The 24117-nt window shown below is 37.3% G+C and overlaps 1 protein-coding gene across 6 annotated transcripts in view; it reads right to left on the bottom strand.

The window, feature by feature from the left end:
- Positions 1-24117, bottom strand: part of MITF (microphthalmia-associated transcription factor) — a 226764-nt gene that overhangs the window by 82663 nt on the left and 119984 nt on the right. For 4 of the 6 annotated variants that reach the window (XM_011971045.1, XM_011971039.1, XM_011971068.1 and 1 more), the window contains exon 2: positions 1137-1386. In XM_011971045.1, the coding sequence (XP_011826435.1) occupies positions 1137-1386 (250 nt within the window). Of the gene's footprint in view, positions 1-1136; positions 1387-14272; positions 14390-24117 lie in introns of those variants that run through there. The other 2 variants (XM_011971065.1, XM_011971058.1) reach the window with 1 other exon arrangement.

Below are 24117 nucleotides of genomic sequence, written 5' to 3'. Positions count from 1 at the left end.
TTTATGTTAAACTATTTGGATCTTTTTTCCCTAACCCAATTTCAGTTGGTTTCTTCACCTGAGTTCCATTATTTCATCACTACAGTTTAAGTCTTTGCAAATAAAAAATAATTGACTCTTGATTTGTTTTTTAAAGAATCTCTTTCCTACTTCCTGGTAAGGTTCACAGATTGATTCCTAATTATAACACATCATCTCTCTATTTACTTTAATAGTAAACTTTAAATAATGGGAGATGTTTTTTCTGTGCACATGAATGAATCCAAAAACCAATCACGAATCACCGGTCTGTAAAGTTCATTGTTTAATGAACAGTAACACTTGAGACTTTCCAGAATTAGGTAAGCAGGTAATAAAATAAAAAAATAAATTAAAAATAAGGAAGTTCCCCTACTTTCCTTTTAACTTTCCTTGAATCAGTCATATTTAAGAACTGAAATGTTCATTCTTAAACAAGGAGTATCTCCCTATGTGATGTGGAAGACACATGTGTGAGATGGAATTCTATTCTTAGACTTGTTACAATTTTCCTTAGTAATTAGGAAGCTATATGTCCCTAATCGAATGATGCTAACAAGCTCCTGCAGTTTCTACTCTAGCAAGAAATCAAAGAGACCCAAAGCAGGCAACTCACTGCAGTAAAAGGATTATGCAGTCTGGTTATTAAAGCGCAGAAAGCTCTTCTTCAATCTTGTATGTGAAGAGCTTTCTAAAAGAGTTAAATTCTACAACCAATATTACATACTAAATAAAAAGAAAATTAAAGAGTGGCTATGGAAGGTATTTAAGAAAAAAATATTTAAGATACACAAGTTATTAGAAGAGGCCCATCTCAGATAACTCTTGTTTTGAAACTTTCTCAAAGAAAGATGTCATTACGACAAACAGGTATGCCCACTTGCAATTTCTCATGGAACGTTGACTCCCACCAAATATTGAATTGTACCATTACAGTTACAATGCGTTTGCAACCTTCTTTTAAAATATAAAGCCACGTAGGAATTAAGGGAGTTGGAGTTTTCAAGTATAATTCTGATGGGTCAGTCTAACGAAATACACATTCAGATAAACAAAATACCTAGCAAATGGAAAATGGAAGAGTTTGGTCCAACGAACGAGCGCGACACTCAACGTACCTTAAGGACTTCCATCGGCACCTGGGTGGCAGAGGGAAGGGTGGTGGGCACACTGACGTTTATGGCTGGTGTCTGACTCACGGGCACTCTCTGTTGCATGAATTGGGCCGCCTGCAGCTTCTGCTGCTGCTCCCTGCGCTCCTGCTCCTGCATCTGCTCACGCATGAGTTGCTGGCGTAGCAAGATGCGTGATGTCATACTGGAGGAGCTTATCGGAGGCTTGGAGGCCCCAGGATGCTCCGCGGAACTGCTGTGGGAAAACCAAAAGGCATACAACATTTAGTTTCCTAATGAGACCCTTCGTTTGCACTTTGGGGTATCCTAAATTGCATCAAACTATAAAATGAGTCTGTGCAAATATAATCAAGTCACAGAATGGCACTCCACATAATTGAAAATCAAGAGGTGACAGGATTTAAGTCATTAGTAGTTGAATTAAAATAAGTCAGCTTGATTGCATCTAGGCATTTTTATCAGGCGGCTTATCTTTTTTTTTTTTTTTTATATTTTATGCTGCACACTACTCATCACCACCAAATATAGCGCCACCATATGCACTGCCAAGAAGCAAAGCATCTTAATGGCACCCAAATTTTCACATTTAAAAATAAATTGCTTGATTTGCTTTTTTGTACAACTGAATCTAACCAAATAACTACTCCTACATGTTATCTAAGTTCTTTGAAGATGCCTAAAATGTTTACTAACAAAAATTGATTAAAGAAAAGGTGAGTTTTGCTAAGAGGAAACTTTTCTAAGATACGATAAGTAAAAATAATTAATGAAGGAAGCGTTTGGGCCAGAAAGTTAACACTGAACTCGACCTCAGTCTTTCGGCAAAGGGGCAGAAGACGAGCTGGTCTGACAAGCCAATACTTCTCTGTCTGGTTTGCTTTGTGCCGTCTTTTCTTCTGATTCACCTTGGCATGCCCTCTACTACGTTACTATGCGTTCTCTGTGTGTTCCCCATGAGGACTACTTCTAATGGTTTTGGCACACACTCTACCCAAAATGGTTTAAAATTCTGAAACCCTACTCACAAATCAAAAAGAAAAGACTTCCTAATTTTCCTAAATATGGTTTTTGATAACTTATCTTGCCAGTTTTATGACATCAAGTTATTAAACCTCTCTCTGCCTTAGTATCTGGAAAAGAAGGAAAACAGGAGTTTTTTTACCCACTTACCATTTATAAAGGTGGGAGGTGTTCTTTTAAAATTTCTATTGTATTGTGTATATTTTAAAGCCCTACTTCCTAGGGATTTTGGGGGATTAAATAAAACAAGGCACATAAATCCCCTAGTACAATGAGTACCATGTAGTACTGGCTCAACAAATGTTTGCTGTCACCATTATTATAGCTAGAAAATGTTTCATTGTTTATCTCTCTCTCTCTCTATGCATATATACATATACACACACATACACACACACACACACATTAACATATACATACATACATATATATACACACACATGTATATATTAACGTCTGTGTTTAGGTCAACAGTTCAAAACCTTGGCACCTGGGACAGAAGAAAAGGAACATTTGAGAAAATATTCACTCTTGAGAAAGTCATGCTTCAACGTAAGTATCTGTACTTTGAACTTCCTTCTTTGAGCATAAACTCCAGTATTATCTTTTACTTTCTAATAAAAGGCAAAATAAAGCCTTAAATATCATTGACCATCCTAATGAACTCCTTAAAGTCAGGAACCTTCAGGCTCTGAAGGTAACAAAACATGCTAGGGGATGAAGAAGTGTTGGTTTTACCCTCACGCTATCCCAGAAAAACTATACAATAACAATTTAACAGTTCGCTTATTTTCACAACAGGAAATTGGTTCAGTATATTGTCAGAGAATCATAACGTAACATGATGCAACCATTAAAACTAGTGTAAAAATATATTTACTGATTTGAATAAAACTACACAATATAATGAACTTAGAAAAGCCAGATACAAAATAGCATTTAAGGTAAGATCCAAGGTTCTTATTTTGTTTTATTTTTTTAAATTTTTTTTTAAAACTGTCCATGACAAGAAAAAGCATAAGAATAATGTTACTCTACACCATTGCTGGTATATATTAAAACAGCTTAACAACGTTACCAAAAAGCTAAAAATTGTTCATGCAATTTGATTCAGAAATGTGATGGACAATTTTCCTAAGTAAATAGCTTAAATGTGCAAAAACTGGTATTACAAGACTGTTTACAAATTGCAAAATATATGAATTATCAAAAATTTGTCCCACAATATGAGAATGGTTAAATACATTATCATACATGAAATTAATAAAATACTACCTATTTTTTTAAATTGTGCAACTACAGAACAAAGTGGGACATGTAGGTAACAAGAGGGAATTGAAAAGTAGGATTCAAAAGTATATTTACATTCTAATTTAAAATAAGTATGGTATATGCATGTACACAAGAATGCAAAATGATTAGTAGGGAATGTACAAAGATAATCATAGTTGCCAGGGTGAGAATAGAATTACAGGTAAATTTGTCTTTCTATCATTTTACTCCCCTCAACTATAAAGCAGTCATAGTATTTTTTCAGTGGCAGAATATATGCCTCTAGACGCTAATTTAAGAACATGAAGAAAGGACTTGAGTGATCGAAATCACCATTTGGCTAGAAGAAAGGAGACAGAATCCAACATAGACAACATTTTGACAATACGATGGGAAAGTGGTGACTGTATCCAGTATATTGGCAAACTTGGAAGTGCTCAGCATTCCAGAAAATACAAACCCTCTTTCCTTCATGTTTTCCTACATGTTCTACAGACACATACAAATCGAACAATGTTAATACCTTGCTTATTATTTAATATCATGCACTCATCCACATATTAAGGGCACCTGGCCGTTATTCTCACTCACTTAAAATAATCTATTCACTTGATACAGCTCTACTAAAAGAGCATTTTAAAATGTATTTTCTCACTTTAGAGTATGTGTTCAAAGCTCAAATGCACCTTCCTGAGCCAAGAAAAGAAGAAGAGCTGTGATGAGGGGCATGGCGGGTGGTGGAGGGAAGCGGGGGGGAACAGTTATTTTAAAATAAATAAATAAATAAATAAATAAGCGGCCTTACTATTCAAAGCCTGTCAGGTTAAAACATTCCCAGAGAGACTGATCCTTTTGATAAAAACAGGAGCAAACCTTTGTGCTGTAGCAAATGCAGCTGTGGAATAATCGCACTAATTAGCTGCTCAAGACAAGTCATTGGCTGTGATACGGAGGGAAGAAATCCTTTCAATTAACAGTAAAGCATTCTTAAGACATCTTAAATTAAAATTTCTAGTTATCAACCGCACTAAGTCTTCATACGTGAAAGTCGACAACAATATCATTTAAAGCATTTTCTGAAATATCCTGTCTGAAAAAAATACTTATGTATGAAGTAGACCAGCATAAGTAAAAAGAAATCCCGCTAAAAAATATAGCAACTATATTTTTACATTTATATAAATATAGTACAGCTCAGTTAATTGACAGTGTTTTAATAAATCTTCCCCCCAAAAAATCAAAAGTGCAAAGGAAGCATTAGAGTTGCCTCATGGCACACACTCCCTGCTGGATATTTCCACATTGTTAAAGATGACTCCCAGATTCTCAGCTTTGCTCTCAATCTTCTAAACATCCCTTTCTCTTAGAAGTAACTGAATCTGCAATTATCACCTTCTAGACAAAAATGAGGATATCTGCATGTCACAATGTTAGCAGGACAAATGAGCATAATGTCTTAAGCTCCAAATCGAGGTTTATGTGAGAACATTATGAATGGCAACAATGCTTATTTTTTAAAACGAGGACATGATGCTGAAGCTACTAATGATACACAAGGAGAGATGTCCAAATGTATTTCAAAAAGCTAACTGAACTCATCCCAGGCCATGAAGCTGAGTCTTTGCTAGATAATCCTAATTCCATGAGTCTGATTCCTTTTAATCATATTATGTAAAGGTCATTTATTCAACAAATAGTTATTGCCAGGTGCTGGGAATACCTGGTTTCTAATCTCATAGAGTTTAAAGCCACAGTCACATAACTCTTCTGAGATGCCTTAAAATTAAGTCAATTACCTAGATTACAGAACTGTGATCGAGTTCCACATGGGAAGGTGGGCATCTCACCATCAGAGAGCACCCTTTGAAAGCCGATGGGCAGAGAGAGAAATGCCTTAACTGGCGTGTACCGGCATTGCTGAAGCCAGGCACACAAGTCTGCTGAGAACCGGGAATTTGTCAGCAATGGCTCAAGGAGGAGGGCCACCGACTGGACTCAAGTGCTAGCTCAGTCACTGCTGAGCTGCACGACCTTTAATGAGCCGCTTGACCTCTCTGGGCTTTTCCAAAACCCAGCATTTTAACGTGCTGCAGGGATTGGGTCAGTTAATGTTCACTAAATTAAAGTGCTCAGCACAGTGGCTGGAGGTATACAGACAATAGATGGGCACTAAATGTGACCTGAGTTCCTACCTCTATGGCGGAATTTACATTCTTAACCTTCAGAGTCTCCCTCTTCTCTATGATGGTATAGGTATTTTGGACATGGGCTTTGAACTATCTGACATATTCCTAAATCCCAATAGTTTATTCTACTATCTTCGTCAGCCACCTAACAATATCAGAAATTCCATTAAATTCAACGCTCCAGCATCCAAACATCTGTCTACCCACCCCTCACCTTTGACAGTGATGCCAATGTTCTTTTACTGTCTCATAGGGACTGGTCTTTGGTCTCAATATCACAGTCCTCTAAGGCAGTTCTCTTGTCATCAGTAGAAACCTAGAGACGCTAAAGGAATGTTATACTTTTCGTTGCATTTCCTTTCTTCCACTCCTCAGGCAGAGTCCAGCTCTGCTGTGCAGTAACCTTTGACTGTTAGTCTATCTCTGCACTTCGCAATACATCTGCCTCTCAGCACTGTGGTGAGGATTAAAATTTTTAATAGATATAAAAAGCTTAGCACAATGACTGAAACACGGTCCAATAAATTGGAACACGGTTCAAAAATCAGTGGTAAAAATAATAGTATTAAACCATGAACATGCTTCTTCTTTTGGATACAAGGAATCTACTGTTTATATGCCTATGTGCAAGTTTGGACCACAGAAGATATGTCTTGTAAAGTTTAGGCAATATCCATTTAAATGAGATATCTCAAAAAACTTTTGCAGGGATGGAGAGAGAAAATTTATTCTGCAAATCTCTCATGAGCCATAAAGTAGGAATTGTAGCATTTTTCTTCAGTAAAAAATAATCTTCATTATAGTCATTTGGTTGATAGAGCTCAAAGCCTAGTATTCATTTGCACTAATAGAGCTCAAACCCTAGTATTCGTTTACAATTTATTTATGTCCAGGAAGCACAGTGGTTGATATTCACATACACAGTGGAGACACAGGAAGGTTCAACAGTATTAACCTCCTGTGCAAAGGAGAAACCTAGGTCATGGATGGGTTAAGCTACAGGAGTTTCAAAATGCAAAAGGTTAGCTGAAAAAAACAAAATTAGCTGAGAACTTTGTCTCAAATAAAAATGCCCAGCCTCATTCCTGGAAATTCTGATTTGTTTAGGTAAGTCCCAGGAATCAATAGGTCTACAAAAATTCTGCAGCCAAATTCTGACACTTGACTGATTCCAGTGTTTGGAAACTAATTGTAAAATACCCAGGATCACTTGTCTGCATAGTAGGAGAGCTGGGACATGAACCCGAATCTCTAATTCTTAGACCAGAATACTTTCTTCCTTGTCTGAGAAAATTTGCATTCCATTTCTCACCTCCAATCAGCCTTCCCAGAAGTCTGAAGAGTCCTGATACTGAATGCAACATGTTGGATGGGATAGAAGGAGAAAGACTACTCACTCCCGCCAAATAGGCTATGAGACCAAACAAAAACATCTATCCAGAAACTTCCAACGGCCCTTTATGGGTACGGCACAACCGCTTCATCATAAATGAAAGGAACTGATAGGTTGAATCTACAAGAACTGCCCCCATCCAGTCTGTTCCATCAGCAAAAAGAAATTCTTAACAATCGACTGAAAGTGCCACCAACTGCACAAATCAGAGTTGGTAAATGGCTATATTTTTTGTAAATGGTAGTCTGGGTGTCTAACATTTCAGAGTGACTGGCACTTCTGTTATCTCAAACTTTCCATTCCTTCCAAAGTGATTCAGGATGACTTTTTCACCATGTATGGTGGAAGAAAATACTAATAAGAAACTATATCATCCCTTGTACTTAAAATAGCTGGGAGTGTAACCCATGTAAATGTGAAAGTACCAGATATCACAGTTTGGCTTCACACTGAGATCTTCTGGACTTCTGTCAACACCTAACTTGGGTTTTAGTCATCAAGAAAAAGAAATCAAGATCTGCCAAGATTCCACCTTTTCGGGGGTAACAAGAGCAGCTCAGATAATAAATACTCCAGGTCTCTAGCATAGCTAAAATACAAAGGGTTACAAAACACAGCCTGCATGCCCCATGCGAATGCTTTCTAAACGCCAGGTGCTGCTAGACATGTAGGATATCATGGTGTCCTAACTGGACAATGCTCCTATCTCCAGAGCTTTGCACATTTCATGGTACACAGGGAGAAAAGCATTCTAAAAACTAAGAACCACCAATCATATATAAGTTAAATTCGGAAGTCTTTTCTTTCTAACACTGAGACCTCAATTCGCTGATAAAAATGGGAGATGTTTCATATCCATTCAGGATTCTCCATATTTTTTTTAAGCTGGACCTTCGATAGGTACCAGGAAAGACTAATCTCAATGACTGATTAGATAAAAATCAAGGAGAACCTTAATAAGGTTCCAAATATATAAGTATTCTCCAAAAATCCATACCAAAAATGACAACCTGCTTGCAGGAAGAAAAAAACTAAAACATCTCTTCATATATATTTTATATTATCATCTTTATTTTTTATTTTTGTACATGTTATATAATATATTAGTATAGTGGCACATGTACATAACTCATAAATCAAATTAAAATGTGTTGAGAAGGTTTTCTTGAAAGAAATTAACTAGGAAGAAGGATCAAAAATGTTTAGAGACCTTTGTAATATATGAACAATGCTCTTCCAGGCAATTTTCATCAGCAGATTTTTTTTTTTAATTTTTTTTTTTTTAACCAAAGTGTTTCCCACTTTTGTATACTCCAACTAAGAGGAATATCAAGTTCTTACTAAAAGATATTTTAAACTAAAGATATGAATTTTGCCATTTCCTCATTTTATGACCACAACTGATCTCCATTTTCCACAGATGCCACTATGGGTTGGCACACTCTTAACACTCAATTCCTTTCAAGGAAATCGCCTCTGAGAGCCAGACCATTGAAAGGTTATAAAGCAGATAAAGTTGAAGTGCCCCACACTCAAGTTTTCTGTTTTTCATATCAAGCTTCCTTTCACTAGACTGTACTCTAGAATTCTTGCTTACTCTGTCCAACTATGGAATCCCATTCACATCTAACTGCCATGTTTTAAAGAGCTTTGAAAAATTCATCCCTTAAAGTAATTAATATGGCATGGCAAGGTGCTCCACTGAGAGTATTTTAAAAGAAAAACCAATTTTTAAAAATCCAACACAATGACAAACTAATGACAGAATTCATTCATGAATGTGAAAGGAACTGGAAGGAACTTTTTAAAGGTAGAAAGCTCTTATATTTGTACTTAAATAATTGTCCCAATCACAGGGCATGCTCTGGCTGTTTTTCTAGACATTATAACAGATCAGAGAAAATTCAAAAGCCTTAGGCCACCATCACTTAACAATCACTGCATGTCTAGCACACGTCCACCAAGATGCAAAGTTTCCAACATTGTGCTGAAATCAAGACAAAAGTACAAACTGTAATCTAAGAAGCAGTGAATGGGTGCACCTGTCATGGTTTAAGAGGCAACCTTACACATAGCAGTAATGATTTATGGTGGCCACATGGCATTTATGGCTGCCCAGCATCCTGTCCCACTTGTTTGGTAAAGTACCTGATTTAACCTTGAAGAACCAGCCTCCTTCACTTTCAGTTCATGAGGTTATGGTGTTGCCACTACCTCCAGACATGGAAGTACAACCCTGGTAAATCAGGAAATCCATCCTACTAGTCACAAAGACTAACCCAGGAATGTGCTTGTACCCCAAGACAATCAAGTAAGAGTCATCCCTATGCCTTTAACTGAAATCATTAGGTTAAAATGACTCTCTTTAAACTAAGGTTTGAAAAGCTGGTAGGATATAAATCTGGAACTTCCTGGATCTAGCTGAGAAGAAAGCCAAACTGGAGAAAACAGTAAAGAAAGAACAGAGGATTAAGGAGAAGGAAGAACAAAGAAAGAGGGAGCCAGTGTTTATATGACATTGAGCATCTATATCAAACCATCCCTGAAGTCATGATAGCCCTGGACTAACCCTGGACAATGACTTCACAAGGGCCAAACTTCATTTTTTTCTTAAGCCAGTTTGATGTACCCTGGGATACTACAGTTGGTTTTGTAACATTTAAAAAAATATCAGTAATACTGGGGAAAAAGTCAAAGTTTCAGCCTAAGACCTACAATTCATAAAACCTAGCACCCACCTATTTTCCTATTTTCTGTTTGTTTTGGCTAGGCACACTCCCACTCATAGCATTTCCCAGCTTTCCAGAGCTAGACAGGCTACATGCTAAGTTTCGCCAATTAGATTTAAGTAGAAATCAGAAGTGCCAGTCACTCTGAAATGTTAGACACCCAGACTGCCTCTCTCTATATATATATATCTATCTCCAGGCGGGGGGATCATGAGATCAAGAGATTGAGACCATCCTGGCCAACATGGTGAAACCCCGTCTCTACTAAAAATACAAAATTTAGCTGGCCGTGGTGATGCATGCCTGTAGTCCTAGCTACTTGGGAGGCTGAGGCAGGAGAATCAGTTGAACCCAGGAGGCGGAGGTTGCAGTGAGCTGATATCGTGCCACTGCACTCCAGCCTGGTGACAGAGTGAGATTCCATCTCAAAAAATATATATATATATATACACACACACACACACACACACACACACACACACATACACACACAAACATATACACACATATATACACATATATATACATATATACACACATAGGGGTGTGTGTGTATATATCCATTTACCAACTCTGATTTGTGCAGTTGGTGGCACTTTCAAAACATTTTTAAGAATTTCTTTTTGTGGTGAAACAGACTGGCTTTTTTTCTTTTTTTGCCTTTTTTTTTTTTATTAATTCAAATACAACTGACCATGGCAACTGTACTACAGCATAACATAAATTAAAGATCAAACATATACATCTCCATGCTGGTTCTAGGTGAAGAAAAATAGGAAAGAACAAAGATCTTCAGGAGTCTTCTAAGACAACCCCAAGAACACCACGGAAACTGTTTTCTGGAGTTCTACGTAAGAGTCCATTTCCATATAACTTAAATTTTACATCTTAGGAGACTGTGGGATCCTCAGCTGGAGAAGGACACGGGGTGGGAGGTGCTGTGAAGCGGTCATACGAGGGGGAGGGGCTTCATACGACCCACTTCATAGTACCTCCTGAGGGGGAGGCAGTTCCTATAGATTCAGCCTATCGGTTCCTTTTGTTTATGACAAAGCAGTTGTGCTGTACCCACAAAAAGCCATGGGCAGTTTATGGAGAGATGTTTTTGGGTGGTTTCATAGCCTATTTGGCAGGAGTGAGTAGTCCTTCCCATTTGATTCCATCCAAAACACTGAATTCGGTATCAGAAGGGCTTTTCAGACCTCTAGCCAGGCTGACTGGGTGGGGAACAGAATGTGAATCTTGTCAGACATGGAGGAAAGTGTTCTGGCCTAAGAATGAGAGATGTATGTGGGCTCATGTCCCAGCTCACCTACTTAACAAACAGGTGATCTTGAATGTTTTAGTATTTATTTCCAAACATGGTTGAGTATCAGAATCAGCTGCAGAAAATCTCCTTCAAATGATCTCCTTCTCTAAACCCTCCGCCGCCATGTCTCCTGTAATCTGGCTGCACTGGCTGGAGCTTCAGAAGCCATCCTGAGCCATGAGAATGAGGGCCAGATTCAGGTATGAAACTGGTATGTGCCTGGTCCTTCACAACCTGGTCCACTCTGCTCCAGAAGGGCAGAGATTACATGTTTTATTTTATTACATGTTTTATTCACATATTGTTTCCCCAGCACATAGTAGAACAAAATAAATATTTGTTCAGTGGGTAAAGTTGGTGTCTGTCTTCTAACAAATACTCTACCTCATAGAATCAAATAATACTAGAACCTTAGAGTTGGTGCACCCTTATTCAAACCATTTGCTTGAATCATCCAGGGATGGAGAACTCTGGACTCTAGGGATCTACAGCAGTTCTTTAATTCTAAGAGGAACTTTCCCTCCACATGTTAAGATTTCCCAAGTCAGAAGAGATCATATAATCAATGAATATATTTTAGTAGAGTTTCTTTCTCCCCCAAATAGCTGTCTTTTTTTTTCTTTTTTTTTTTTTCTTTATTTTGAGAAGGAGTCTTGCCTCTGTTGCCCAGGCTGGAGTACAGTGGTGTGATCTCAGCTTACTGCAGCCTCCACCTCCCAGGTTCAAGCAATTCTCCTTTCTCAGCCCCCCAAGTAGCTGGGATTATAGGCACGCGCCACCATGCCCAGCTAATTTTTGTATTTTTAGTAGAGACGGGATTTCACCATGTTGGCAAGGCTGATCTTGAACTCCTGACCTCGTGATCCACCTGCCTTGGCCTCCCAAAGTGCTGGGATTACAGGCGTGAGCCACCATGCCCAGCCAATAGCTGTCTTATAATCAATAGTGAATTGAACTCAGGGAAATACACCTGATAGACAAAAACCATGGCATCAGGACCAATCATGGCCCCTCAAAAGCTCAAATGAGTTATAGTTTAGTAATTCAGAAATCTGGGGATAGATGAACCCTGCTAGATAAAAAAAGCAGAGTAAGAAATATTGATTCATTTAGTATCTTAAGTGAAAATCCACAGACCACAACAGATAATAGCATTAAGCCCAGGAGACAAGATCCCTGGGTCAAATTCCTAGTCCTGTCACTTCTTAGCTGTATGACTTGGGTATGGTTTTTCACCTATCCAAGCTTCAGTTTTCTCAGCTGCAAAACGGGGGTGGAAAGAAGTATCTTCTTCATAGAGCAGTTGTGAAAGTAAATGTGTTAATACAAGTACAAAACTTAGCATGGTTCCCACAAACTATGTGGACAATGAGTGAAAGTCAGCCAATGAATTCTTCTAAGTCTGTGTTTTAATTCCTGAAATGGTATCCTCTGAACATGTTAATATCTAAAAATTAGTCAAGGCTGACAAGTTACTTTCTAGGGAGCCAAAATTCTAGAATGCTGCCTTCTGCTATCATGTTCCTTTTCTTTCCTAGAGGAAAATACAAAGCAATTAATTAACAGTGTGTGCCCTCCTAAAAGAACACGCACAGAAAAGTTAATGGGCAATAACTCAGTGAATAAGTTTTGTCAAACATGTTTGTGAAGAATTTCATTCTGAGAGTGTATAAGGGAAGCATGCTCTTATGACAAATACATTAGTTAACTAAAAAAATGAAATTCAAAATTAAGAATTAATTTGGCTGTAAATTCAGGTTTGACATTACTACTGTTCTTACGCTGCATCAGAATAGCAAGTTTCATTTGTTCATGCCATTCATTATTAATATGAAAAAAATTAGTAAGTTATAGAGTATATTCTTGTAGAGAATGAATCACAAAGAGTAGACATCATCTCCCCAGCTAGCATCTCATTTATAAGGCAAACATTTATCACATTTCTAGCATAGTGACATTTTAAACACATAATTACATACACTTTGTTCATAAAATGCTCTAACATTTTATAGAGATGAGTAATTAAGCTGTTATAATGACATAAAGAATGAAAAAAATCTAAAGTATCCATTAAAACAAACTACAGCAGAAATAGGAGCTCGAGAAATTAGAAATCATTTTTAAAACTACCTTTTATAAGACCTTTTAAAGATGCATCCACTGAAAATGATGAACTTTAACCCACACTTAAACTTATGGTAATTATATATATATATATATGTATATATATAAAAAAGAATCAAATTCTAAAAATAGATCTGTTACATCTAGTATTTTTCCATTATTCTTGCTGTCTTTAAACACACCTTCACAAGCTGCTGAACATAATGCCTTTCTGACTTAATCAGAACCTCTCCCATGACCCAGGAACGTTCAGTAAATAATTATTAAGCTCCAGAGGTGGCTTTTGCATAAGTTGATTTGCTTGAATGCCTATTCACTTGGGGACACAGCTTTCAGTATTGTTTTCAAATCTTATCACCTAACAGTGAAAGTAAATGTTAAAGGAGGTGGGGGGAACTATCCTCTGTTTAGTTTTTCTCCATTTCTTTGAAATTGCCATTTTTTAAACTTGTTCTATATTTATATGCCAGGCAGACAATTCTGATATTTGGATGTCTGTTTCCCCCTCCAAGAGAAAAAAAATCAATATACAAGAATGCAAAGAAGATGTTCATTAATGCAACTGTTACCATTCCACAGTCGGGGGTGGGGGGGAAAAAAAGGTCGGTGGGGGAAAAACCAAAAATTCAAAGTGTTTACAATGGGAGAGTTTTGACAAATGTTACTACTGTATTAAGCACACTGTTTTCCTGAAGAAAATCCTGTTTTATTCATAACAAAGCTGGGCTGCAGTCTATCTTGCAATCATAAATCAAGCTCTGCTCTAACTCAGCTTTTTCAAGCAGTCGGGGTATTTTTGTCATTATTAACTTAAGACCAGCATTCAATTTTAAAGGAGAGGGCAAAGATATTGGGTTAGTATTTCTATCTATCACCACCACACCCACCCCCAAATTAGTTGTTATCTTTGTCATAGCCACCTACCAGAGGTTACAGCTGAAGCTGATTAAAGCCAGTCAGAAGTAACGGCTTCAGTATTTTTAACTCCCAATAAAACCTTCTCATCCTCTATCCTCCCCCTTAAAAAGGAAAAAAACTGCTCCTCTTAAGTGGTCCCGGGATTATTTTCAGAATAAAACTTCACTTACAGATATAAGCTTTCAAAGGAGCATGGCATGAACATCTGAACTCTAAGCGCCTCCATCTTTTTTCCTTTAAGGTGTTCTGCAAGCCCTTGGCGAAGAGTGAAAGTCAAAGTTAGTTCTGGCACTGGCTGTGTCACTAGGGGTGGCTCCTGATAAGGCCCTGGAAACTCCAATCCAAACACAGCTCTGTGCTAGAACGGTGCCTGGTGTCTGTCTGCAACAGCAGACCTGTTTAATCCAGTACCTACTGTACCTGCAGGACAAAAATGCTGCCTCACACCACAAAGGGGGCTACTCAAGCACCCAGGCACAGCCAGGGAGGCAGCCCAGCAGCCAGGCAAGCACCTCGGGAAGCTTATTTGGCCTTATCCAGCTCAGGTACTGGCTGAGGCTTGCAGAGACTGCACATTATTAGAGAACTTAAAAGGAGAGGTAATTTCACATACTGGTGAATTGTTAACACTTACTGGAGTCACAGAATCTACGAGGGAGGACTGTGGAACTGCTTGTGTGCCCTCTCAGTTTGGGAGATCTCAGGCATCAACTCATCGCACAGCTCTAGGTGTTTTGCATCTGTGCGCAGGCATTTTTGGAGCTTGATAATTGAATATGCCCCTCCTTGCTGACAGGCTAGAGATCCAAAACAGCATTCCTTACCCTCAGACCCCAAGAATATTAGAAGGGTTGTCCTTGCCTGGTTCTGGTGGAAGTAAAACACAAACTGCTTCTAATTATGGCCACCATCTTTCAGGACACACAACTTGTTAGGCCATAAACTGTGGATTCTTAAGATTGTCATCCAATCTAATTCTGAACACATTGGTATACAAGAAGAAAAAACAGCAATACATGTTCTCAAAAAACACTTTAAAATGCAGCCATGACAACATCAATATTGTCAAATATTTATGGAGCTCCTACAGGACGCAGTGCACCAAAGATGCCCTACAGAGTTATGAAAATATTGTATGTATGTTTCTCCCTACACACAATTCAAAGGTCATAACAAAGACATCTGACACTGACTAGCTGCATACACTGGGCAAGTTACTTCACCTCTCTGTGCCTACATTTATCTCCAAAGTAAATGGCTGGAAAATAATGCAACCTCTTTTAGCCATAATCAAACTCAAATTACATGATATAATGAAATTATCTTTTTTTTTTTAACTTCCCTGTAATACTAGGAAATATCTAGCCAGGAGTCTCAGCCAAACTATTTCTGGTTGTGTTTATTCTCTGCTCATTTTATTCATTCTTTCTTTCTTTTGTTCAATAAATATTTATGGAACACCGACTGTGTCCCAGGCATTGTGTAAATTTGTGGAGTTTACAGTCTAGTGGGAAACACATACTAATCACATAAATATATAATGAAAAATGTTATAACTGCTGCAGAGAGGTGAAAAAGTTAAAATTTAAGAGTCAGAAAAGGCTTTCCTTAGGCAGGGACTTCTGGTCTGAGATCTGAGTTGAGGAGAGGAGGAGTATAGAAGAAAAGCTTTCCAGGCAGCAGTAACAACATATGTAAAAACTATGAGGTGGAAAGTTGGCAGGCAGACTCACTATCACTGAAGGACATAGTATGAGGGAAAAGCATGGTGCCCGTGAGACCTACACAGTGACCAGGGCCAGACCATGAAGGATCTGGTAGCCCAGGGAAAGGTCACTGATTCTGTTTCAAGATGAACAAGAAACCACTGAGAGATGGTAAGCAGGGGAGTGATGAGCTCAGATTTGAGTTTTTAGAAAGGTCTCCCTGGCTGCTATGTTGGCAGCCAACTGGAAGACTGGCAGAGTTAGCTACTGCAATAGTCCTGGTAGGAGGTGATGGTAGCTCATGGGAAGCGGGGATGTGCAAAGTGGAGAAGAGCGGGCAGATTGCTCGTAAAACTAAGGACCAATAAATAGGATTAGAGGAGACAATTCATCAACAGCAGTCATTGAGCACTTTCTACATGCCAGGTACTGTGCCGGGTTCTGGGGTAAACAGATGATTAAGATGTTACCCTAGTTCTCTTACTAACCTATCCCACCTCTCTTTTCCTGCCTCTAGCACAGTTTGGCATGGAAATCAAGAACATGGATTCTGATGTTTATTGATCCAGGTTCAAATCTCACCACTTACTAATTCTATGACTCTGTACAAATTTACTAAACTTTCTGGGCCCCAGTTCTTTCACCTGAGAAAGAAGAAATAAGTGACTACCCATAGGTTACTGTTAGAACTGAAAGAGATAACAAGTAATATGTTCAGCATTGTCTCTGATGCATAACAAATGCTCAATTTTTAAAAATCCTCTTACAATTACAATCATGGTTAGTGCTACCTGTCCTGGATTAATATTGACCAATCTAGAGAACCAAGGGAAATGAGACACAGTGAAAAAAACAAATGAAAAATCAAGAAAGTAGAAGAGCAAGAAATAAAGAAAAGATAGGCAATAACCATATCAGAAACTTTAAGGGATTATTTTCTAAAAAATCAAGCCAGGGACGGTGGCAGATGCCTATAGTCCTAGCTACTTGGGAGGGTAAGGTGGAAGGTTTGCTTAAGCCCAGGAGTTCAAGACCAGCCTGGGCAACGGAGTGAGACTCCATCTCTTAAAAATAAATGTTAATGAAATAAAATAAATATAAGTTCAGGACAGATTCTCTCTCTCACCTTAGGCACTATTTAAAGCTAAGTAAAGTTACAAGGCACTCGGGTACATTTTAGAACTGAAACTCTGATTTATCACATGCTTACACACAGGGAAAACCTGTACCCACCACAAGTTCTCAAATGTTGATCCTGAAACCAATGGTATCAGTTCCAGTCATTCCTGAAGGGGACATAATGTGGTGCCAAATGTTCCCCTGGCAGGTTCAGCCAATAACATCACCTGACTTTTTATGTTGGACAATCCACCACCTCAAGAAATATTTCTATTGACAAATTACATCAGTACTTTAGAAAGATCTAGCTTACACTACAGTTCTAAGGGAATCTTCTTGGATACAGCAATGAAACGTCCACCAGCAAATGGACCAAAGATTGACTTAAATATGAACACATGCCACCATATACAAAATTCATGAAATGTTACTTGCATTTCCCAGCACTAAAATACTACCCCTCAAGTCATCACCCAAATTAACAAACACATGTCTTCTGGATGTCAAGAACCATGTCCGTTTGGTTTAATGTTGTATCCCTAGAACCCGGTAGAATAAACAGTCCATGGTTTGATGAATATCTTTAAAATCAATCAATGTAATGTGTAAGCAACTGTCTTGGGCACATCTATACTACTCAGATGTGTTTCCTGAGTTTGTATACATATATGTATGCATATGAACACAGACACACACACACACACACACACACAGAGGGAAAGAGAGAAAGAGAGAGTTACCCAAATCCTAAGTTTAAACACAGACTAAGAATTTGTAGTGGAGTTGAGGAGGAAAAAATAAGATCCAAAAAACTGAGCACAGAATGCAGAATAAAAACATCACCTGTATTCCAATGCTTCCGAAATAATAAGTACTACTCTTTGTCCTAAATTGCAGCACATCAACTACAGTCATCAGAATTCTTACTGACCCTTTAAAAGCTGAACCTTAACTAAAATGGGATTTAAAATAATGAACCATCCAAGTGACAGCCAACTTTTTCCTTGGAAGCTAAACTAGGTTTCAGAATCTTTTTGGAAGGAAAAATTCAATCACTACTTTGAATGGGTTAGAAAAGAGATAAGGGATTTTACTTGTTATCCTGTCCAAGACTTAGCTGAAGAAAAGTAATGCTACTGTTTTATCACAGCTCAGAATTCTTCTTATTTTATTTAGGCATTAAATGTTTTATTGCCCACCCCAAGCACACCATATTTTCTTATAGTCTTTCTTTTGATAGTCATTGTTCTTTTCAGTAAACTCATACTTTACTCACCAGCCCCACAACAGTTAACATTTGAGAGCTTACTATGTGCCGGGTCCTATATTGGCCCATGAACTACACACAATTTAAGAAGCATCTACTTGGTCTTGGAATGTTTCATTATGATCCCAGCCAATGGTTCCCAAACCTGTCTTCCTATCAGAAGGACTTGAGGAGCCTTCTCCTTACCCTACCTCTTTAAAATAAATACAGGAGATTTAAAAAATATAAAGGTCAAGGATCTTTCCCCAAACAAATGAGTGAGTGAGATTCTGCAGGGGTATGGTTTGGAATTCTGTGTTTTCAAAAAATGATTCTCATAGAGGTCTGAAGTGAAGTCAAGTCTAGAAACCACTAATATATAACATTATAATATATGTAGCTATATATAATATTATCTATGTAAATGGTCTGTTAAGAGTGGCAGGAAAATACTCAAGAATGGAAGCTCCTTTTATTTGCTGAATAAAGAAGTTACTCATACATTTTAATTCTTTAAAATATCCATGTGGAATGTTCAATGAAAGCCTTATTGTGGGGTAATTAGAGTTTCATCAAAGTAGTAATGAAACTCACAAAGTACTCTCAATGGTAACACACACATCTCTTTTCTCCACATGGCATCACACTTATGTTCTGGGAAAACTCAGATGCCACCGAAAGGCCCTTTAATCCAAACATTTATTAGTTTTCCCAGCATGTGTGTGAGAGGCACTGTTCTCAGTGCCATGGGGAAAACAAGGATGAAGATGCAAGAGGCTCTGCTTTCCAGGGGTTCATTCCAGAGAAACCCAAGACTCACATGCACATGCCAATGGGAAGAAGGTGCAGGGAGGACAGAATGCTAGAGCCTTCCTCTCTCTCCACTGCAACTCCTTCCCTGGCCTGGCCCCTCCTGACCTGGCAGATGAAGTTTTGCAGGTCTTACATTTCTTCCTCAGAGAGATCTTCCCAGACCATCCTTCCTAAAGCAGAAACATCTACGTTTGTTTTGTGCTCTTGAAGCAAGCTTTTTTCTTTTATAGCACTTAATCCAACTTGTAATCCTTTTATTTATCTATTTGTCCTGTGTTCTTAAGGGCAGGTTCCTTGTACTTACCTTTTTCTCAGTGCCTGGCACATAGTAAGTACTCAAATATTTGCTGGATGGGTGGACAGATGGATGGACAGAAGGAAAGAAGAATGGATGAATGACTGACAAAAATGAAAAAAGGTCAGATAAGGAAGGATCTATGAAGTATAATCTCAGGATAGCATTTAATTAATTATGAAGAAAGTCAATAGGCATAAATGGGATATACAACTGTATACTCTCTATTTGCAAGCTTGTAAAGGCTGAGCACAACTTACTTACATGGATAAAGTACTGGGGTACAAATTTGCAAGGAACTGGTCCAGCAGCTCTAATTTGAAACCATTACAGCATGACTGAAGAAAACTTTTAATGACTACCTACTTGCAGAAATAACTGTGCAGTAGCACTCACTCACGTTTATCTCTTTCATCCTGTTTCTATTTTTTTCTCCTACCAAGAACAGATCTGCCTGTAACAGTGATATTACAGCATCCTCTCAAAGACAGTTCATTGTCCCTGGAAACCAAGGAAGCCCTTCAAGGTTGAAAAGGAAAATAAGAACTAAGATGACCCCACGTAAACCTGATTGGGATGCAGTCCAACATTATTAAATAACTGTTAAGATGTTTATACAAACATCTGGAAGGAAAAATTAAATGTTTTTAAAAACTGTTTCAAAGAATCTGTCCAGAGGATAAAAATATAATCTACAAAGAGGCATCTCAAATTCTGTCTAAAGTGAATTTTTAAGCAGTTAACAAACAAAAATACATAAAATATTAGCTTGACTCTTTCAGTTAATATAATAATCAATACAACGGATTAATCCCTTACCTTAAACTCTTTGATATTCTCTCAGTGTTCATTTCAAAATAAATACTTGTTCCTGCATTAAAGGTTATTTAGAGGCTTTCCTTTGTTATCTATAAATGGCAACCAGTATTTGCAATAAGAAAACTACAATCTAGAATATAAACAGAGTAGGTGAGACAACAAAAAGCTGGAGAGAACACACTGATGAGATTATGCTGCTTTGATAATATTTTTAAATGAGAAATTTAGTAAAAATGCAATTTACTATCTTATCAAGGTAAGTAAACAGGAAAAGATAAGGCCGTCGCCAGTGTGGGGGGCAAAGTTATTCACAAGATGACTTCACAATAAGTAAAATCTCCACATCAGGACCTGAAAATCATGTAGTTTTAAGCTCTATTTATGGGTTAACTCTTTACTCATTTAAAAAGAAAAATGTGGACATATATTTTACTGTTAGTAACTTTTTAAAGTTACGAAATATTGAAGGACAGTAAGAGTATGAGTGTCTCTGCCTATCTTTTAGGGGTGTTGTGGATTGAAACAGGAGAGTGCGTCACCATCATCTTCATCTACAACATCAGTTTCTTTCTTCTTCCAAGCAGGAGTCAAGATATTATAATATTTTAAAGCAACATGCAATTCAGCTGTAGAAGTGGCCTCCATGGACCACCTTAGCTAAGCCCACAGCCGCTGAGATGAACCCACCCTTCCTTTGATTCCATCTCATTAGGAGATCCCAGGACATCAGCAGTTCCATGGACCATCTAAATCCTTTCTGGTCAAAGGAGGAGCTAGAAGAAGGGACTGAGATAAAGAAGACAGGGATATTCTGTCATCTAGATTTTGTAGTCTATTCATATAAATTAAATGTTTGCATTCCAAAGGGCAAGCAGAAGGTAGAGAGACACTGTTTCTTGCAGACAACGATGCCATTGTGGAAGGTGGTATGGAGCTCACTGATGTGCAAAAACTCCAATTTGTATAAGATGTGGTAAGGATCCAGGACAGTGGTTTCAACCTGTGGGCAGCAAACTTCTGAGAGGTCTACTATTGAATAAATATGTCCCTCCTATGGATATAAACATGGCACCACTTATCCAGTTGGAGACAGGATAGTGTGGTGATTCAATGCAGACACACACACCACCCTTCGTATCCTACCTTTACTTTGGGTAAGGCATTCAACTTATGAATCTCGAGATCTGCATCTATAAGATGGGAATATTAATAATACCTATTTCATAGATTAATATTATGATTGAATGAGATAAACTATGAAAAGTACTTAACATGATACAGGAAAAATGGCACTCAATGTGACACAAGGGATGAGGACTCTATTTCAAAACATTGTTAGGTAATGAAAAGTCAGCCCTTAGAGCCTTAAAGAACTTTAAATTCTAGGGCAAATAAAAGTTATTATTTAGAGACAATGCTTAAGGTAGTTTTGAATTTTGATATCTTAAGAGGTAGTACAGATTCAAAATACATGTAAGTTCAGGAAAGGTATAGATAAATTTGTGAATAATATATTCATAGTGCATAGCTAAATATTGGTGCTATCTATAACTTCTGATAGCAGACAACAAACTATGTCTTTTCAGTGGTTGTCTTAGCTAAAAACCAAATTCTAGTCCAGGAAACCTTCTGCTCTGATTCAGTGTGTAAATTATAATTTTAATTTATATTTTTTCTTTTTTTTATTATACTTTAAGTTCTAGGGTACATGTGCACAACGTGCAGGTTTGTTACATATGTATACGTGTGCCATGTTGGTGTGCTGCACCCATTAACTCATCATTTGCATTAGGTATATTTCCTAATGCTATCCCTCACCCCGCCTCTCTCCACAATAGGCCCCGGTGTGTGATGTTCCCCTTCCTGTATATTTTTTCTATGTAAACATACCCAGGAGTAATGCAGGATGTCATGTATTTAAATAAGTAAAACTATAAAAACTCAAACCTCTTTATGCTAAATAAATCATCTTATGTTAAATTTTTGCTAACAGTCAAATTTCCCAAACTTTCAAAGCATCTCAAAACTTACTCTCATACTAATGATATCCTGTTACAGTTATGCTGAGCAAACAGGATTTAAATTGAGAAAAATAATATTTGCACAAAAATCCTTCCTGTCTGTTGATTAATCATAATAAACTCTAATCAATCATAATAAACTCAATACACATTAGCTTTCTGCATCTAATTGACACTCTAGGGAGTCTTACCTATAATCAAAGTATATATTAATGTTGATAGTAAAATATTCAAATAACCAATATTTTAAATTAATAGTCTGTGTAATTCCAATGAATATTACCATGAAATAATATAAAAGACAAATTAAATCCTTAGTTAAAAAATTGTCATGTGTTCTTAAAAAAAAAGCCTAAAAAGCTACCAAATTCTCCCCTTAACATCTACTACATATTAATTACATGCCAGATACAACAGGTAAGGCTGGTAATATAGATATAGAGAAAAATACAAACCCTAATTCAAGCTTATCTTGCTCCTAATATCAAGCAATATTGGTTCATTTTTAAAGAATGTTAACAAAACCATGAATAAAAGAAGGAAGAATCAAAATTATTAAAATCCATTCATTCACTAAACAAATATTTATTGAGCACCTACTATGTCCCAAGCACTGTTCAATAGGCTTAAGATGCATAAGTGATATATCATGATTATTAAGAGAAAAATGTTTTGGGGTAACACTGAATGCTCAAATTATTTATTAATTTAAAAAGACAACGTGAAAATTGCATGCATTTGCAACCTTTAAACACCATCTACAATGATATTCCCATTAACAAAGATGTTTAGTTTCTACACTTGATCTAGATTGCTGCATTTTCATTTCTTAGTGTGTTGAGAAAGAAACGTGAAAATTCGAAGAAAAAAAAAAAAAAAACAACCCATGAGATCACGTCTCTGCCTTATGTGAAAAAAGAGAAGGGAGGAGAGAAGAGACATGGAGAATTCTTTATCATATTGTCACACTGACAACTGTATCTCATATTTGCATATCATACCTCATGTTTATTATTAAACAAATCTTTTTTTATTTAAAGAAATAAACAGGGGCAGGGATTGAGATATGAGTATCTTGTGCAAAATCAAGAGGTTAATATGCCACAGATCTGGAGTTGGAAACTCCAGAGCCCACACTTTCCTCTCTATGGTTCTCTGTTCCAAGTTTTTGTAATCTACCCAATGAGCACAAAAGCAAACTAATTCTAAAATTAGAACCTTGCACTGGAGTTGCCTCTTTACTTGTCTGTACCCCACCCTAGATTCTGAATTCCATAAAGGCATGAACCATGTCTGTTTAGGTCACTACTTCATTCTTTCACCACATACAATTCCAGGCACAGAGAAGGCACTCAATAACTATTCATCAATAGGTTAAATGATTAATTAATTGACCATAATGGCTTCTCTTGGCCACCTCTAACGATGATCTGACTTAAAAAAACAAAAACAAAACAAAACAAAAAACACACACAAAAAAACAGAGAATGAAGCAGACTTCCCTGAATTTTTATACCAAGCATGAATTCAATTAATGGAATTTACTGGAAAGAAACAATGTTTGTCCTCAAATAACTTAATCTAGTCAGAAAAGAGACTAAGCAAATATGAAATTACAAGGAAGAAAAAAAAGTAACCCAACATATCAACACAATTTATACTTGTTAATAGAAGAACAAAGTTCTCAAAAAAGGAAATAATTATTCAAAAAGTCTTTCTAGAGGAAACAAGGTCTTTGGAAATTTGGGGGAAAATGATAGAATTCCTTTGAGAAACATGGTAAATCTTGAGCAAAGCTTCCCAAAGTGTGGGATACGAGATGATCTCAAATCGAGATGCACAGACTTCACATTAACTAACCATGGAATCACACAGTGAGAACGGCCTTTTCAAATTTCTTCCATCTAAGGAAAGTCTCTGGTTGATGCTAATACATCTTCAATCCCTCAACACTTGCCCTTTGTTCACAATACAGCTCAGACCTCAGACACCCGCC

Source organism: Mandrillus leucophaeus, unplaced genomic scaffold (genome assembly GCF_000951045.1).
Source record: "Mandrillus leucophaeus isolate KB7577 unplaced genomic scaffold, Mleu.le_1.0 Scaffold121, whole genome shotgun sequence".
NCBI classification, from domain to species: Eukaryota; Metazoa; Chordata; class Mammalia; order Primates; family Cercopithecidae; genus Mandrillus; species Mandrillus leucophaeus.
Note: the sequence above shows the minus strand (reverse complement) of the source record. Positions and strands in the feature narration are given on the sequence as shown.